General features: G+C 34.7%; 1 protein-coding gene across 1 annotated transcript in view; it reads right to left on the bottom strand.

The window, feature by feature from the left end:
* LOC150077008 (MAP/microtubule affinity-regulating kinase 3-like) overlaps positions 1 to 19,172 on the bottom strand; it is a 392,997-nt gene that overhangs the window by 89,222 nt on the left and 284,603 nt on the right. Inside the window, 1 exon segment of the mRNA XM_090386570.1 lies at positions 8,249 to 8,296. Coding sequence (XP_090242696.1) covers positions 8,249 to 8,296 — 48 coding nt within the window.

Below are 19,172 nucleotides of genomic sequence, written 5' to 3'. Positions count from 1 at the left end.
CATGAAGAAATTCATTTTGTATAAGGCAATGGTCAAACCACGCCTTGGGTACTGTATACAGGTCTGGAAGCCTCATATTAGGAAGGATGTAAAGCTGCTGGAATGAGTACAGGGAAGGACAATGAGATTGGAAAAAATGGTTGCTGCTACCAAGAAAGGCTTAAGTTCTGCAAACTGCAGTGTCTGGAGACTAGGCACCTGTGAGGTGATCTGAATGAGGTGTATAAGGCCTTGAATGGTTTGAGCAAGCTCAATGCTGATGGGATTCTTCCTCTTGCTTAGATTACTCACTTTGAAGAACAAATTCAAATTGAGGAGAAACAGTGTAAAAATTTGCCTTTAGCCAGCAGGTGGTTGATCATTGGAACAAACTTGCATCTGTCATATGCAGGTTGACAACTTAAATAAGTTCAGGGCAGAACTAAACAAACATTTGGAGCGAATGGATGGGTGAAATGGGAAGGGTTTTTTTTTTTTTTTTTTGGCTGATGCTATATAAGCTTGGTTTTCTTGCATCATATGCATCTGCTAATGCTAATTTTGTGCAATGAAATTTTAAAATTTTGCATAACTGCTATTACTTATTAATTTCTTATTTTGACTTGAAAATCAGAACAAAAATAATAAAAAATAAACCTGTCCTTTTTCTTTTTTTTTTTTTAATGCAATAATATCCTCTATATCAATATCTATTTATCTACCACTTATTTCAAAATAATTTGAAAACAAAGACATTACTAAAATATACTGACCTTGAAAAAAATGTAGATCTAGCTAAGTATTTGCGAAAAGGATAAACAGAATCAGTTTCAGAAACACAATGAGATATATATAACGACATGAATACTTTTGTAAAAGTTAATTTTATCAAAAGCATTGCATGAACAATATGACAGTATCTGGTTAAGAAATCAATTGCTGTAATCCTGCCACAGTCCCAATGTTTCTCCCTGTAATATTAGGCTGGGGGGGGGGTTTCCCTTCTACTTCCTTCGTTTTCAAGACTGCAACAGACTGGCAATTCAGCAAAAATGCAGAAGATACTTGACGCTTTATATTAAAAAAAAAAAAAAAAAAAAAGTTTCTGGTAATTCTGCCCTCAAACAAGCTCAATGACAGTAGAATCGTTGCGCCCAGTGTATTAAGTCCCAAGGGAAAAGTACAGTATTTTGAAACAGATACAAGGCAAAATTAGGAAGGTGATTTTTTTTTTTTTTTTTTTTAAATACATTCTCATTACTTTTGTATAATACTTTTTATACAGGTTGCGGAGAAACTCTACTGACAAACTTGAACAGGTGATAGACGGTACCAAAAGAAACATTTTTTGTCAAGTAAACATAGTTCGTAAATGAGTTGTTATAGCAGCAGAAGCTATTAAAGGGTTGTAAAAAACACAGAACAACACATTCAGTAATTTAATGTCATTTAATACATACAAATCATTTGCTGTTGCACACAAAATAGAAAAAACAATTCATAAGAAGTGCTCGAACTGGTGACTGCGATGTTCAATGCATAACTCACACTGATGCATCATTGAATGTTGTAGGCACTGGAAGTTCCTAGGATTGTCTTGTATCTCTGCACCTGTGGCGACAATCTATGCTATAAGTTCCTCCACTGTGTCAACTGCGTTTCATACACAAGAATCTTCATGTATCTCCAAAAGAAAATGTCCAAACAAGTCAGATCAGACGACCTTGCTGGCCAGGCTACAGGTCCACCTCGACCAATCCATCTGCCTGGAAAGGTTGTATGTAAGTGTGCATGTACACATCTGTCAAAATGTGGTGGTGTGCCATCATGTATACTGACTGAAGCATTATGACTGAAGCATTATGGCACACAATGTGCCATCATGCTTCAGTCAGTAGTTTCAAAAATTTGGAATTGTCTGTTTATGGATTTACAGGTGCATCAGCAGCTGTGGCTATAGAGTGCATGCTTATTGTATAAGAGTGTTGCTGGTCAGCTGTGTAGTGAGAATAAGTGCTGTCATGCATATACTATTTACAGATAACTGTATATGCCAATTCCTTTAAGGAAGGAAAACACCTTGAAAGTTTTAATTTTTAATACCTGGGAGTGATGAAATGGTGACAGATTCCTGAGATATAGGAGTGGGGAATTCTGCTTAGCATGAATGTTCATAAGCTGGGCAGTCCACAAGAATGTGATAAATGGTACGTATTGTATTACATGTGTGGCACATGGTGGTAGTGGCGGGGGGTTGGCTCTGAGAACATACGAATGAGTGACATGTGTGAACTATCTGTAGCTGAGCTAGTAAGATATCTTGCTAGTTTTTCACTCTAAGGCTTGAAGAACTGGTTTTATATGCTGTATTTTGTTTATTTGGTTTTCAATGGTGTTTGTAACTGCTTCTTATTAGCATTTACTATGCATAATTAGATTTTACAATAGCATTTACTATTGTAAAAATCTAGATTATTTGCCTAAAGTCTTCATTTCATGATCATTTGGTATTATTGAGGCTGGGATTCTGACATGACCCCGTACCCAACAGAAACATCTCCAAAGTGGAACTCCAAAGACTGGTTGCTTCCCTATGATAATGCACCATTGTATTTGTTGCTACTTGTGGAGAGTTTTTTGGCTAGCAACTCACATCTTCACTAGACATGGTTCCATGTGACTTTTGAAATTGATTTGATGATGTACAAAAAATAAAGAACAATATAACAGCTTTGCTTCCACAATTTTGAAATCAGCTTTTCTGGGTGTTTCAAACAGTCATTAGGTCATTAGCCTCAGAAGAACACTATTTCAATGGGGATTAAGTCACCCACCCCTTAAGTATGCTTATTGTCACTATAACAGTCTGGATAATTTTTGAAGAAACTTTATATATTTCTCAATATAATGCAAACTACAGAAATCCAAGATCAAACATTAACAATTTTTTTTTATCTGGCTCCCAAATTGTGTGTTTTGATCAGAATCATCCTCAAAGAATGTACTGAAGGTTTCCAGGCACACAAGTAAAGGGAAGCTTAGGGCAAAAATTCTTTTAATTCCTATTGGAATTTACATTCCAATACTTGATTGGAATGTAAAATTTTACATTCCAATCAAGTATTTTTTTTGGTGTCCAAAAATCTTTTGGACACCAAAAAATTTTACTAAGAAACTATTTCCATAATTCAGTCCATGGCGATATTTAAGAAACAGATTATCGATCCCATTACATAATAATTTATTTATTAACACAAGATACTCGGATGCATATAACACTGTAATTAACTCAGTTTGTAGCTTGCAAGCACTCCAGTGTCAAGTCTTTGATTGGTTTCTTAACACTTTCACAAGTGAGTTTCCTGAACATGTTGGTAGTGAATGCAAATGGAGTTGCATCAAATTCACACATGAATCTTGATGCTCATTTGTTCGAAATCTATTTCACACAAATCTCTCTCTCTCTCTCTCTCTCTCTCTCTATGTGGACTTTGTTGTTCACTTCATCTGCAACTCCTTTTTAGCATTTACTATTGTAAATATGTAGAAGTTATTAAAACATGAACTGAAGCAGAGTCCAATCAAAATCATTTGTACTGAAATTATTAATATTTGATATTAACTTGGTTCCCATATATTTGCTAATGAGAAAATGAAACTGCATGACTAAACAAGAGAAAAGGATGTAAATTGGTACTTGTGAAAAGGCAGTACTAATAGAAACAAACTGAAATTGCTTCCAGATTATGTACTACAGTAAAAGTGCTTTATACATGCTTCTTTTCTCTTTATTCTTATTTTTTATTCAATTAAAAATTTCATTGGAATATCTATTATTTTTAAGAATGAATGAATGGCATCTGAGTGCAGGGCTACACAAAATTGAGCAGTGAACAGATTTTGGCATGCAATTCTGTTATTCTACAACTTCAAGGTGACTTCTCAACAATAGCTGGTTGTAGTAATTTAGTATTTAATATTAGCTGGTTGCAGTCTTCTGGGGATAAAGGGATAAAGGTTGCCTAGATCATGTTATCATTGTGGAATGCCCTAAGGTGTGCTGCGAGCTCACAAGCCAGCCTGTAAATCGCACGTTCCTGGACTCATTCCAGTTCCACAGACGAAATAGGTGATGAGGTTATGAGAGGAAAGACGGATCTGTACAAATATGGCTACCCACCTGTGCCCTAGACAAATGGGATCTGCAGGCCTGTGAGCTCGCAGCACATCCCAGGGTCTCCCACAATGATAACATGATCTCGACGGCCTTTATCCCCTATTACCTTAGCGCATTACCCTCCCTAAAATCCTATGCACCCACCAAGTAAAATATTTACAACTACCTGGCAGAAAACTGTGATCCCCCCCTCTTGAGAGTAAAAACACCGATTCCTTCCCCGTTACGGAGCGGCTCAGTGTATTGCATTTCCTGCCATGACTGCGGTGGTTGTTACATTGGGGAATCTAGCAGAAAACTCCGAGACTGGATCTCAGAGCATGAGGGCAATCTGGTCTGCTTATTCGGAGCCCTCGGCAGTCGCAGAGCATTATTGGTCATCTCAGCATGATCTTGACCCACGCCGAGATATTTAAGTCATCGACCACTTGCGAAATTACCACCAACGATTGTGACTAGAATCACTCCACATATCAAGTTGCCATGGTGCTTTTAACTGCAATAAGGGAGCATATATTCATCCTATCATGGAGACAGTTATCCTTTAGTGTGATGAACATTGCCACACACCCCATGTATGGGCTTTGCAATCACAGCTACAAACATCTACCTCCAACCAGTAATTGTTGCTTGCACTCGTGCCATGCTTTGTTTGCCTCACATGACCACGACCAGGCATTCTTTGTTTTTGTACTAAAGTATATTCAGCTGATGAAGAGTCTCTTTAACTTGAAAGCTTCTGTTTTAATTTGTTTGTTTTAGTTTACCTTATCAAAGGGTTCTACCCACAGCATGTTTGTTTCCGTTTTTTCCAGAGTAAACAGTAATTTTACTTTTATATAAAGAATAAATAAAACTGTAGAAATATAGAGTCCCTATTTTTTAAATTAACTACACAAATATTTTCAAATAAGAAAAAGAAATAAGAAAAAACTTACATGGTATATTTATCCAAATAAACAGTTTAATTCCCACATCATTCCATTCACATGGTTTAAGAGTGACTATTTAATTAAACTGTTTATTTGGGTAATTATATAAAGTTAGAGTTAAAATTTATAAAATTTCTAACATTAATTGGCCTTTTTTAAATTATAAGTTGCCCCTTTCTGTGTTTTTTGGCCAGCAGAACTTAAATTGAAACTGGACAGCCAGTTAATACCAGTACAGAGGCAACATCAGGGAAATCGTTTTTTTAGTAATAATACTTAATCATAAACTGACCCTCCTTGAACATATTAAACAGTATATATATATGTGTTTACTGAACTTGCAGTTGGCCATAGTATAAAATAATTGTCACTCATTTGGAGAAGTCTGGGTTCAAACTGCCACATACTGGAGGAATCCGGGGTATGGTTGGTTTACTGCAGTGGATGGGGGGAAGAGGTTCGGAACAGGTCAATCTGAACGTTGCGCAAAAGAGCTAGTTCTGAAATCAGCCAACTCCATGATGACATTAAATAAATGGACAATTGCTACCTATGTTTCTGGAATGAATCGATAATTTAAGTGCTACTAATTGCCTGTAGTATTTAAGGTTGATAAAATGGATTAATATTATTATAATTTATCCATATACTAACAGTGAGGGTACTTACTATTTCAGTTCAACAGTCACATTAAGAGAAACATTTTAATGAAATGTTTATTTGAATTTGTCAGTTTTAGAATTTAAAATTTTAAAGAAACATAATTATGAGTTTTACAACAATGGACTCTCTCTCTCTCAAATGATTATGCCAAGATATCACATTTTGTACACAGATCAACTATTATTAAATATTAGTATTAATGCAAATGGTCATAATTGCGATGCACATCAGTTTATATGTAAACAAGTGGTGAATAATGCTTTGGATGAAAAAAATTAATAACATTTTTCACCTATAATATAGCAGTAGTGTATGACATACAATGCATTTGGAGAAAACAGTGCTCACGTAGTGCGTAGCACGTGCTTTTTGATTAGACCGGGGCTCTAGCCCGTGACCACCAAAATAAGGAGGATGCGGACAGGTCAGGGAATGACCACCGCATATCCCTGAAGCAATATGGCCTTAGTTGCTAATGCTCCTAAAAACCAAATAACATAGGTGCTCACATAAAAGAAGCCAGTCTTCACACAAGCTGCACATTTCCAAAAAAAGTTATTAAAAGCAAATTAGGAGAAATAACCATTTATAAGTGAACAAATCACACAAAACATCTTACCATCTACTGAAAAAAAAAAAAAACAGAAAACGTATACTGAACATATGATCAATATTCTTCACACTAATATTGGCAGGGTTTCCTAATGCTAGTTGAGTTCACTTGATAAATAAAATATAATACTGCATGTACCCAAATAAAAAATAAGTAAATAAATAAAATAATAGTAAGAACACAAATTTGACTAAAAACCTGAAAGAAAAAAAAAAAAAAAAAAAATACACATATATACTGGATACCTTCCAGCAATGGCATTCATAAGGGAACAAATTGCACAAAACCCAATACCTACGGCAAAACAAAAAAAAAAAAAAACAAAAAAACGGTCTACCTAAAATTTGAGTCCATGTCATAAAATAAAATATAACACAGTGTACACTTTAAAAATGTAAAAAAAAAAAAAACAAAAAAAAAAAACGTTTGCCAGAAAACTACAAAAAGACATGACTTCTGAAAATCCTTCAGAAAATCCCTGAGAAGTTGGCAGATCTGTAATATAATTTTGTGAAACTTGTTACTTAACTGTTAGAGGCATTCATGTGCTGTACAAAAGGAAGCAGATAGAGAAGCTGATGGGCACTAACAGGTTTCATGCAGGCACCCCCAAATGCCTTAAACTGCATGACACAAGGCAATTAAATGATAACAGTGCCACTGGTAGCAAAACTGAAACTCTTGCTCTCTGAGTACAGTTGAAGCTCCTTATAGCAACCCTCTTTTTAACGTCCCACACGTTATAATGTCCTATGTGGTTGGTCCCAGCCAATTACTCATTAACCTAATGCTATTTTATGAACTATCAATATAATGCCCTTTCGATATAACGACAGTTTTCTCATTCCCCTGCAGGGTTATTATATAGAGCTTCAACTGTATATAGTTCCAGTAACTGTAAACAAAATTTCAAAGGCCTGCAACCAAACATTGAGATATTAGAACCTGAAATTGCAAAATCTTTTCATAATCACACAATATTATGAACAGTTTTAAGTCACTACTTTTGATCCTCTGCCTTTCAATTAATAAAGCTTTCCAGTACACTTCTAACAACCTTTTGATGGCAATATTGTTACTCAACTCATTTCAATTATGCTATTAAAAATATATATAAAGTAATGATGCTTCATCTTAAAGTGTTCTTTTGCTTTTATGAAATAAAGTTATTCCAAAGCCCAAGAAGTGAAATTACCTCAAAGCAAATTGTAATAAAAGAAAGCTATTGTAATCTCTTTACTTGATTTAGAAATACAAACTAACGAAAATAAACCGTGCAGTTTTAGTTACATTTTCCTTTTGTTAATTTTTCAAAAAATATAGGAAATACAGGGTTATCTTTTATTCATCATGCTTTTTCTTTGCAGTTTCACAAGCTACAAATTTTTCATACCAAAAACACCATTACTCTAGAGAAAAAGGTTTTGAGACTTGGTTGGCAGCACTGAATATACTCCAGAGTTGTCCTGGAGAACTTTGATGAAATTTTTGACAATAGGGTGGTTTCTAACCACTACCCTGAAGTATATGGCAAAGAACTGGCATGTCTCGAATGTCATTTTTATCTCTGGAGTTGTATCAGAGACAGAGCATTTCAGATAAGACACAACCCAATCCTGCACTGAAAGCAATTAAGATGAAATTTTTTTTTATGCCAGAGAAAATGGAGCATTTTCTTCATAACTTCACACTGCCTGCAGCACATCATTAATAAATGTGGAGGACACAACATGTTGTAACATTAATTTCCAAACACTGCTAAATATAGATCAGATGTTAATTTCTGTTTTTAAACAATATTTCATGCCCTCAGATGAATAAAGTATGATAAATAAAAAATCACCCTGTAAATGAGTATATATTATCTGTGAGTAAAAATCATACCTTTTAATATTACAGGAAGCAATGCTGGCATTTTTATATTTTGAGTCACTAGAGTTTAGGAAAATAAAGGTTCAGTCAATTTTTTTAGAAAATATGGCAATATTTCTATAATGTTAAAAAGAAGCCTAATTCTGATATTCAAAAAAGATCTGAAAAATTAATGCAAAAAGAATGACTAATATTTTTTTTTTAATTTAAAAATTAAGTAATGACAATTCATTGCTACAATGTCAGTGTAGGATAACAATGAATTCCTACTTATATTCATATTTAAGTGATTAATTTTCTTGTTTAAACTTCAAGTGCCAAGTATTCAACTAATTAAGAACAGAATAATCTCAATTTTTTTTTTCCAGTTTCCCTTTAGTGGTGTATGAAATCTATAAAAAAAAAAATATGAAAAGGGTAGCATAAGCAAAATAAAATGAAAAATTTTTTTGCCAAGAGAGTTTACATAGATTGTCTCAAGTGATGTGCACATCACTTGGGACAATCTATGTAAACAATGTCAGCCAATAACTCAGACAATATCATAAATAATCTGCACATTCTTTTGGTGAAAATTATTTAGTTGTATTTTGATACTGTCACTTTCTGTGTGTATATATATATATATTTTTTTTTATAAATGATTTGTAAGAAATGTAAAAAAAAAAAAAAAAATTTGAGGTTTTCTACTCCTAATTTATACTTCAGTAATGACTTGATCAGGGCCAGCTCAAGGGTATATGGCACCCCTAGGCCACAATGAATAATGGTGTCCCCCTCCAGCTGATATGAAGATTTTCATTTTTTTAGAATGATTAATTTTACATTTTATTTACTTACAAAAATGTAAATTATATGCAATGTAACACTAAATTTAGAATAAAAAATAAAAAACTCTTCATAAAAACTTTTAATTCAAATGAAAAAAAAAAAAAAAAAAAAATCAAACTCTCAAGCACACAGTATACAAAACAAATAATGTCTACATGTTAAAGCAGAACTTTTTTGACAGTTAACAAAATTTGAAAAAAATTATTAAAAATTTTGGCAATTAGACATTTAAAGTAAAACTTTTAACTTTTATGGCTGCAAAATTTATTATCATACCTTCAAATATGGTGATTTCAACAAAACCATTTAATTGATAAAATTGATAATCCATCCAATCTTTTCTGAGTCAGTTGTCTTTAAATGCATTTTTATTAATTTTAACTTGGAAAAATTCCCTTCCATGCTGGCCATAAAACTGATAATCCATCCAATCTTTTCTGAGTCACTCTTGTCTTTAAATGCATTTTTATTAATTTTAACTTGGAAAAATTCCCTTCCATGCTGGCCACAGAAACAGGTAACACCAGCAAAATACGTAGAGCTATTGAACAAGTTAGGTAGTGAGGTAAATTTTTTTTCACAAAGAAATTCAAGGATTTTCATGGGTGATATTAACTCATAAGGATAAGAACATTGTAAGAATCTTATTTCATGAACTCTTCCCGATATATCTTTTTCATTTTCATTGTTAGCAGCAATTCCAAGTCCATGTAATTTTTAAAAGTTCACTGTCATCCATCTTCCTGCATTTATTTATATTACATAATATATTGAAATTACGTTTAGACATTAAATCAAAACGATCCTTTAAAGTATTCATTGCATTGTCTAGAATGTTATAAAAGAAATTAATTTTAAAATTTTCTTTTTCATCAGGTTTAGTTTCATCATTACTTTTGTATGCAAGCATTGCCTTTCGCCTCTGAGTTCAAAATCTTTTTCAATGTCCAATTTGGCTGCAATTTTTTCTGCTTCCTTTATGACATATTCAAACTTGTCGTCACTTCTGTAATCTTGAAGATACTTCAAGTTAGTAACATGGAACTTTGCGGTTATCAAAACTAAACCGATTTCATGTAAAACTTTACTTGTTATATTCATGTTGCCTAACACATACTAAATAATTAATGAACAAATAAATTTAAAATTTGAAATATTCTTTAATAAAGCACTTGCTTCAGATTTATTTTTTGCTATTGCTGATGTTGCGATTGGTTGTTGCACATTAAAAACTTTCTAAAGCTTCAATTATTTCTTCCAATTGGTATCTCAATGGTTTTAGTGCTTCCAGGCGAAAACATTTCACCTTTGTGGAATGACGAGAAAAGGGTAAAGATGCTGTACAATATCAAAAAATGGCATGGCTTCAACACAACAACTTGCTGCATCATTTATTACTAAATTCAAGGAATGCAAAGAGCATGGTACAAAGATTGTTTGTTTGTTTCGGGATTTATTGGGCGCATCAGCTACTGAGACCATAGTGCGCTATACGTATGGTAACTATGCATGCCATTTCTCCTCAAAATAGAGAAAATGGAAAAAAGGAACCAGAAAGTAAATTTTTTTTTTTTTCTAACTAAAGGAGGTGATATACTTTAATCATCTTGAGAAAGTTATAAATGTTTGAGACATTTGTTTCATTGTTTAAAAGTGAGGCAAGTAGAATCTTTTGTTGTGGTTGAATTGCAAAGATTCTGGTGTTCTCTTGTATATTTTGTGCATTCAACCAGAATGTGTTTCACTGAGAGCATTGTATTACAGTGATGACATTGAGGGGGAGTCTCTCCTCTTAAAAGATAACTATGAGTAATATTTGTGTGTCCTATTCGCAGACGAGCCAATATTACCTCCTGATGTCGGACTGAATTCAAGCTGGAAGGCCATCGCTCAATGTTTGGCTTGATACTTCGAAGTTTATTATTTGGTTGATTTTCCCATGATAACTGCCATTGGCACATGCATTTTTTCTGGATTATTGATCGATAGTCTTGATGAGGCACTTTCCACTTGTTCTCCGGTGGTAGGTGGGCTAATTTCGCAGCATTGTCCGCTAGTTCATTTCCAGGAATTGCCATATGTCCTGGGACCCAGCAGAAGTGTATATTTTTCCCAAGTTCTGATAAGGTATGTAGAGAGTTGACTATTCTTTTCACGACTGGGTGGGTGATGTTCATTGTGTTTTTAGTGCTTGAATGGCACTTAAAGAGTCAGTGAAAATTATGCAGTTGTTAATATCAGAATACTCAATATGATTCAGTGCAACCTGAATTGCTATTAGTTCGGCAGAAAATATACTGAACTCACGTGATAACTGATAGGCTAATGTGATGTTTGGAAAAACTGCAGCGATTCCATCGTGCACATCATTCTTTGATCCATCAGTATGTACTATGGAAAAGCTGGGAAACTGGTCCACTACTGCATGGTATAGTTGCAAGAAATTTTCTCTATGCAACGTAGATTTATTCCATTCATGCAGATGTAAGTCACATGACGGTGTAATGATATTCCAAGGAGCAATAGAGGATGGGAAGCTATGTTCCACATTGTCTAAGGTTAAATTGAGTTCTTCTAAGAGGTGTTTTATTCTCATACCCAAAGGACGGTTAGAATTAGGACGGTTTTGGTATAACTGCTGTGCTGCGATGTGAAAAGTATGGGCCAGTTTGGGTGTTCTGGCATAGATCTAATTTTATAGGCATAACGTAGTATCAGTTGTTGTCGCCTGATCGAGAGAGGAGGTTCGTGTGCTTCAGCATATAAGCTATGTGTTGGAGATGTGCGATATGCCCCTAAAGCAACACGTATTCCACTATGATGGATAGGGTCAAGCCAGCGAAGGGCACTAGGTCTTGCTGAACTATAGACTGGTGCTCCGTAGTCAAGTTTCGATCTTATTAATGCTCTATATAACCGTAATAAAGTAAGGCGATCAGCTCCCCAATTAGTTGCGGAGAGAACCCGGATGATATTTAGTTTTTGTTGACATGATGTTCTTAGTCTTTTGATATGCTCAACGAAAGTGAGTTTATGGTCTAAAGTGATTCCTAAGAACCGTATGCTGGGATGAACTGCTATTGGCTGGCGATTCAGTTGTAGCTCCGGATTGGGATGGAGTTTCCGTTGGCGGCAAAAATGGATGCAGAATGTTTTTTCCGGACAAAGTTGAAATCCATTAGTCTGAGCCCACGAACAGATCTTATTTATTGCCCCTTGTAACTGTCTCTCAATAGTATTCATATTTTTTGCATGACACCAAATACTCAGGTCGTCTACAAACAGTGCTTTATCAATAGTGTTAGGAATTTGTCCGGCAATGGTGTTTATTGCAATTATAAAAAGTGAAGCACTGAGTACAGAGCCTTGAGGAACTCCTTCTTCTTGGGAAAATACTTGGGACAGAGAGGTTTTGAATCGAACCTGGAATGTACGCTTGCATAGGAAATTCTGTATGAAAATCGGGAGGTGACCCCGAAGTCCATGGCGATGTAATCCACGGAGTATTCCATACTTCCACGTGGAATCATAGGCCTTACTGATATCAAAGCAGACTAACACATGGTGTTCCGATCTGAGGAATGCATTCCGAATGGAATTCTCTAGTCTGACTAGTATATCTAGTGGAGATCTGTTCTGTCGGACACCGTATTTTGCAGAATGTAGCAGGTTGAGATTTTCAAGGTACCAGATCAGTCGGCGGTTCACCATCTTTTCAAGAATTTTGCAAATGCAACTAGTCAAGGCGATTGGTCTATAATGAGTGGGATTTGTAGAGTCTTTACCTGGTTTAGGGAAGGCAAGGACCGTAGCATGATGCCATTGATTAGGGAATTTATTTTCCAGGAAGAGTCTATCGAATAGATGAAGAAGTAACTGTAATGATTCGGTATTTAGTTTCTGAATCATGGAATAGTGAATATTATCTGGTCCTACAGCACTGCGTCTAGATGTTGACAAAGCTCTATGTAATTCGTGAATGGTAAAAGCTAAGTTGTATTGTTCATCTCCTTTTGAAGAGAAGTTTAACTTTTGTTTCTCTAAACTTGTTTTTAATCTTCTGAAAGTCGGTGTATAACTTTCTATTGCTGATGTTTTTGCAAAGGTTTCACCTAGTATATTGGCAATTCCAGCAGGATCATTTACATTCTGCCCTCTCCATTCCATGATGGGTAGAGGTATCGTTTTATATTTGCCACCCATTTTTCTGATTGCTTTCCAAATTTTATGTGTAGGCGTTGCTTGATTAATAGTCGAAGTAAACCGGATCCAAGCAGCCTTTTTATTGCAGCGTCTAACATATCTCGCTCTTGCTCTAGCGTGCTTATATTGAATGAGATTGGTTGTAGTTGGACTCTGGCGAAAAGAATTCCAAGCTTTGCTTTGCTCTTTTTTAGCCACAAGGCATTCATCACTCCACCAGGTTTTTGGATGAATCGGTAATTTTGATGAGGATTTCGGTACGGTTTGTTCTGCTGCATGTAATATCATTTTGGTGACATAGGCAACTGCTTCATCAGTTGTGGAATTTTGGATTATTTCAGGATCAAGCTTAGTTAATTTTTTATAGGACTGCCAATCTGCTTTATCAGTGAGCCAATGTGGAATTTTGGTAGGATGATGAGAGGGCTTATTAAGTAATTCAATTATTATGGGGAAATGATCACTATGTAGCGGATCGTTGTTTATCGTCCACTTCAGAATAGGATATAAGGTTGCTGAACAGATAGACAAATCTATTGCAGTGCTTGTTCCTGAAGGAAGGTGAATGTATGTAGGTGAACCGTCATTTAGAAGAAGGAGGTTATTATTGTCTAGACACTGTTCAATTAGTTTTCCTCTTTGGTCGATGTTTCTGTTACCCCATAGAGTGTGATGACCATTTAAGTCTCCCAGAATGATGAAAGGTGTTGGGAGTTGAGCTATAAGATTGTTGAGATCATTTTGTTGGAAGGTATAGCTTGGTGGGATGTATAAGGAGCAGATTGTCATATGGATGTCAGCAACTACATGGACTGCTATTGCCTCGAGGGGAGAGTTCAGTGAGACCTGTTTGGTAGGAATATGTGGGTTTGTTAAAATAGCTACACCACCATGTGCAATATTCTGATTGGTTCTGTCTTTTCTAATAATGTTATAACGAGACAGGTTTGGTGTATTTTGGGGTTTTAAATAAGTTTCTTGAAGACAGAGACATATTGGTGAGTATTTACAGGAAAGATCGTATAGGTCATCGATATTGGCACGGAATCCACGACAATTCCACTGTATTATTTTGTTCATTATTTATCTCTTTTTAGACTTTCTGAGAGTTTTCGGGTTGCTGAGGTTTTCTCTTTTCACTTTTGTTTTTATCTTTTTTTGGGAAGGAAGGCCTTTCGGTGTCCATGTCTTCTTCAACAAAAATTTGAAGAACAGGGTCATCTGCTGATTTTTCTTTAGTGTCCATTTGTTGTTGATGACTAGAAGTTAGGATATGTTTTTCTTTGAGTCCTTGATCCGGAGTCTGGACATTTTCTTGTGGTATGGTAATTGGTGTATTGACTGCTTGGGTTTGAGTTGCACTGTACAAAGATTTTACGTAATTCGAGAAGGACTCTTTTGGGGGTACTGTTAATTCAGTTTGCGATCCGGTTGATTGGAATTTTTTGGTGGCTTGGACATACGTAGGTCTTGTTTGCATGAGTTGGTGGTGAGATGATTCTTTTTGCTTCTTGGTAAGAAACGTTATGCTCAGTTTTATATTTCTGGATAAGCTTCTCACTTCTCCAGCGCTCACATATTCTAGCATAGGCAGGATGGTCTTTTTTGCAATTTGGACATACTGATTGAGGAGCATTACAGTTTTCACAATCATGTTCGATTGAACCACACTTTGCGCAAGTAGGGGTTCCCCGGCAAGCTGTTTGGGAATGTCCATACTTCTGGCATCGGAAACACCGTAGCGGGTTTGGGACATATGGCTGACCTTACATACCAGATATCCGGCCTTAATGGATGATGGACGATTCGGTGTATTAAAGGTCAAGATCAGGTTGCGGGTAGGGATCAGATTGCCATCTTTTCTGGTGGAGATTCTCTTGACATGAATAATTCCTTGTTCTTTCAGTTCTTCTAGCATTTCTTCTTCAGATACATCTAGTAGGTCCCAGTCTGAGATCACTCCTTTAGAGGTGTTTAGTGATCTATGAGGCGTTACAGTTACTGGGAGGCCTGCACAGAAATTAGTTTTCAAAAGTCGTTCAGAATGTTTGGCATTAGATGTCTCAATGAGAATATCTCTTGATCTGAGTCTTTTTATGGATTTCGGAGATCCAGCTCTACTTTCCAATTCCTTTTGGACTCTAAATGGAGAAAGTTTGCCAACTGCATTCTCACCAGTTGAATGGATGATCAGATAGGTTGGAATTGGAATTGGATAGCTCTCTGGCTCAGTTTTTTGGCGCTTTGCAGTTCCTGCTGTGGAACTGTCTTTGTTTTTTGATATCTTGGTTGCGTCTGGCAGCCCAGATAAGTCTGAGTTTGATTTACTCATGATATGCTCTTTTTGGCCCCAGGAGATTGTCTTTTTCTCCCAGGTTACCAGCCCCGCCACATGGAGGCAAGAGCAGTGCCACCTAGTGACCCAAGTGAAGAAAAGGGTTAGTATTAACTAAAAATAAAAGTGGGATTAAAGAAAGGTGGCTTTCCTTTCTAGGTTATAGTATTTGAATACATCTATTTAATTATAATATTCAGGAGTTATCGGACTTTCGAAACTCAGGAGAAACGTATTTACAGTTAAGCGTACTAGATAATCACTCTGGAAAGGCGCTGTGGTCACTAATATCGCTTGGCACTCGGGGCCATGGTACAAAGAATGCTCTTGGTATGAGGACAGCATGCAACTCTGTACACATTATGCTTTCCTTGCATGTTTGAGCTGTTGTCATATACTTGACCTGAAAGATCGTACTTTCAATTTTCAATGAAAGATTGTACTTTAGTAAAACTTCAAATATTTTGTCCATCATTCCTTCACCAGTGCTATCGTTAATATTTATGAATCCTAAAAAATACTCACAGATCTCTACAAAACTTCCCTCGTGATTTGAAGCAGGAAGTATATTTACAAAGCGTACTACTACTGTTGTCATTTGCCCAGTGTGCAAAAGATCGGGCGTGCAGCCAACGATTACAGAATAATATTTGCATTTTTTCAACTTCTTTACAATATTTTTTCTTGACGGCAATGTTTAAGAGATCTATAATTTCATTGATGAGTTTCTTTACTTATAATTTTTCTTAAGTGTTCTTTCATTACTGGGTCATATTCTGCTAACAATTCAACAATCTTTAATAATTTCTGTTATTATCTTCATACAACTTATCAGATTTTCCATGTAATGCTAAATTTTGTGTTCCGTGCAATTTTATGATCGAAATAATCCTTTCTAAAGCGTTCCTCTAGTGTTTGATATTTTCATTAGTCTTTTTCTGCAGAGTGCTATTAATTGTTGCAGAGCTAGCAATTCTTTTTATGAACTCTTTCCAGGTGTTATAAGCATTCAAGTGTTCTTTATTAGTTTCATGTGCATTTAATCTATAGTTTATATTTTTCCAGTCATTCAGACCTTTGTATGTTAGTGTAACTTTTATTTCAGAAAATAATTTGCAGCAAAAGCAATAAACTGCATCCTTAGATTTAGAATATACCAACCAACCAATCATGATGATATTTTTTCCATTGGGAAGCGTTTGATTGAATTTTCTGTTTGTCATTTTTGACGTTTACAGGAAAACTATAATCTCTTATTTGTTTTGGGCCAATTCTTATTAGCAAGTCTGTCATGGATTTTGTATTTTCAGGCCATTTTTCAATATCTTCATAATCCTGTGACGCTTGCTGAATAGAAGTTTGTTCGAATTTATCTGCACTTTCAATATTTGAACTTGAACTTATTTGGTAACTCTCACTACTTTTGTTTGTTTTCTCACTTTCTAGATTGACAGTTTTTACAGAATCTTTATGATGCTTATTAATTACAGAAACTGCAATGTCTTAATTGAATTCTGCTTTATTTTTAAAAAAATAAAAAAAAAAAAAACTTTTGTGAGAATGCTGTTGTATTTATCCATAAATGCATCTTTTTCCCACTTCTCTTCTAATTTTTCTGCTCCAGAGAGTCTTTTTTCTAAACAGTTTGTGGGTAAATAATCAACACTATAAAAAAATAAAATCAATGGCAAGACTTGCTTTTTGAAGGGCAGGTTCAATTCCCATTCTATATTTTTTTTTAATGAACTAAAAATTGAATGAAAACAATAATAATAAAAAAAATCAATAAAAAAGGAAACAAGGAATAATATTAAATAACATTTATTAAAAATTTATACATTCTGTATTTAAATAAATTTAGATTTTAGGGTTAATGTTTTTAACAAATTTAATAGAATAAACTCAAACAGATGAGGAAGCTTACTAAGTTGCTGTCTTTTTCAATATTCAGTTTTTCAAAACATTTTGAAATATTGTTTAAAAACAGGTAAAACTATTTCCTAAAAGTTTTAATTTTGAATTTAATATTGTTTGTTTTTAACATGTTTAACCCATGAAACATTTGTTTTTAAACATTTTTAGCACATGAAATACACAAAATTTTTCTTGTGGGCTTTGGGAGGAAGGGGACAGCATTTGCACCCCTAGGCCAGTGCCTATTCAGCCTTACCCTAAAGCTGGCCCTGGACTTAAATAGTCTAATAATAAAGTTTTTAGACGATGCAACTTTGTATATTAAAAGTCTTTTAAAGATTTCTCTAAAATGGCCCTTTGTTGTTGGGATTCACGGTGAAATAAAATGCATGGATGTAGATACAATCATAAAAAAAGGAAGAAAATAATTATAAAATTTTTATGGGACTGAATTTTCTCTTCTTTGGCATCTATATGCAGGAGAGCTTATCTACCCAAATGATTCATGATTATTTTCTTCCTTTTTTTTTTTTTTTTTTTTGTTAGACCCAAGTCTTTAAGGATGTTACAATCATTCATATTTTGAGCAATAATAAATCATGATCCAAATATTACTTCTTTTCTTTCTTTCTTATTTCTAGTTGAAAAAAAATCTTAATATTGATATAATTAGAGAAGGATTATATGTGACTGTTCATTATGAATAAATATACAAGTTGAGCCACGTGAATATTTGGATAGTAACTTTACTGTACCTGTCAAATGAGTTGCAACATGTGTGAATTCAGGTTTTGAATCATGTAATCAAACCTAAGAGACCAAAAACTGATATGAACAGAAGGGCAGTTAAAAATCCAACTGGGTTTCCAGCTACCCTGTTCAAATAAATTTCTGGTCTCTCAAGCTTGATGACAGGATTCAAAATTGGATCCAGACATACTGCCTTAGTTTAGTATTTGTCTTGTGGAGGATTAGTGACTCTTGCAGCCTGCTTAACACAACTTTATTAAGCAAAGTACATCATATTCCTGTGGAAATGCTGCCTTAGTTTAGTGATTGTTTTGTGGAGTTAGTAACCGTTGCACCCTGCTTAACACAGGGTTAGTAAGGAAATACTTCACATGGTTCAATTTTTGTTTATCCTCTACACTTATTACTATTGCTTTAAGCTTGATAAAAATGCTTTATATGAGAGAAAACCAAAAAGGAAGATTCCAATGTTGTAACTTTAAACTAAATGTGACTCTACAGCAATGTATTAGGAATAGGTTCATGTCATTTCACTGAAAGACAATTCGGTGAATGACATTGTTTCATGTGGCAATTTAGTGAGTATAACAATTTGGTGTATCACACAGAGATCAAAAATTAACAAAATCAATGAATTATATCAATAAAAGGTTTAGAAAACAATTTTGAGGAATACAGAAATAACCTAACAAAGACTGTTAATCTTAATTTTTTCCCATTTCTTCTAGTTTGTGTTAATAAATTTCTTCGTCCTTCAACAACCTACAACCAACCAATTCTAGCTACTTGAAAAACATGGACTTCAAAAGACCTCTCCATCAAAAAAAGTGTTTTGAAGGTATTTATTTACATTTTGCCTCCATATCAATAGCTTTTTAGGTATCATTGAGGTTAGGAACTATG

This window comes from Mastigoproctus giganteus, chromosome 12 (assembly GCF_048544385.1).
Source record: "Mastigoproctus giganteus isolate SK-2022 chromosome 12, ASM4854438v1, whole genome shotgun sequence".
Classification (NCBI taxonomy): Eukaryota; Metazoa; Arthropoda; class Arachnida; order Uropygi; family Thelyphonidae; genus Mastigoproctus; species Mastigoproctus giganteus.
The sequence above is the reverse complement of the archived record's forward strand: the minus strand, read 5'-3'. Positions and strand labels throughout refer to the sequence as shown.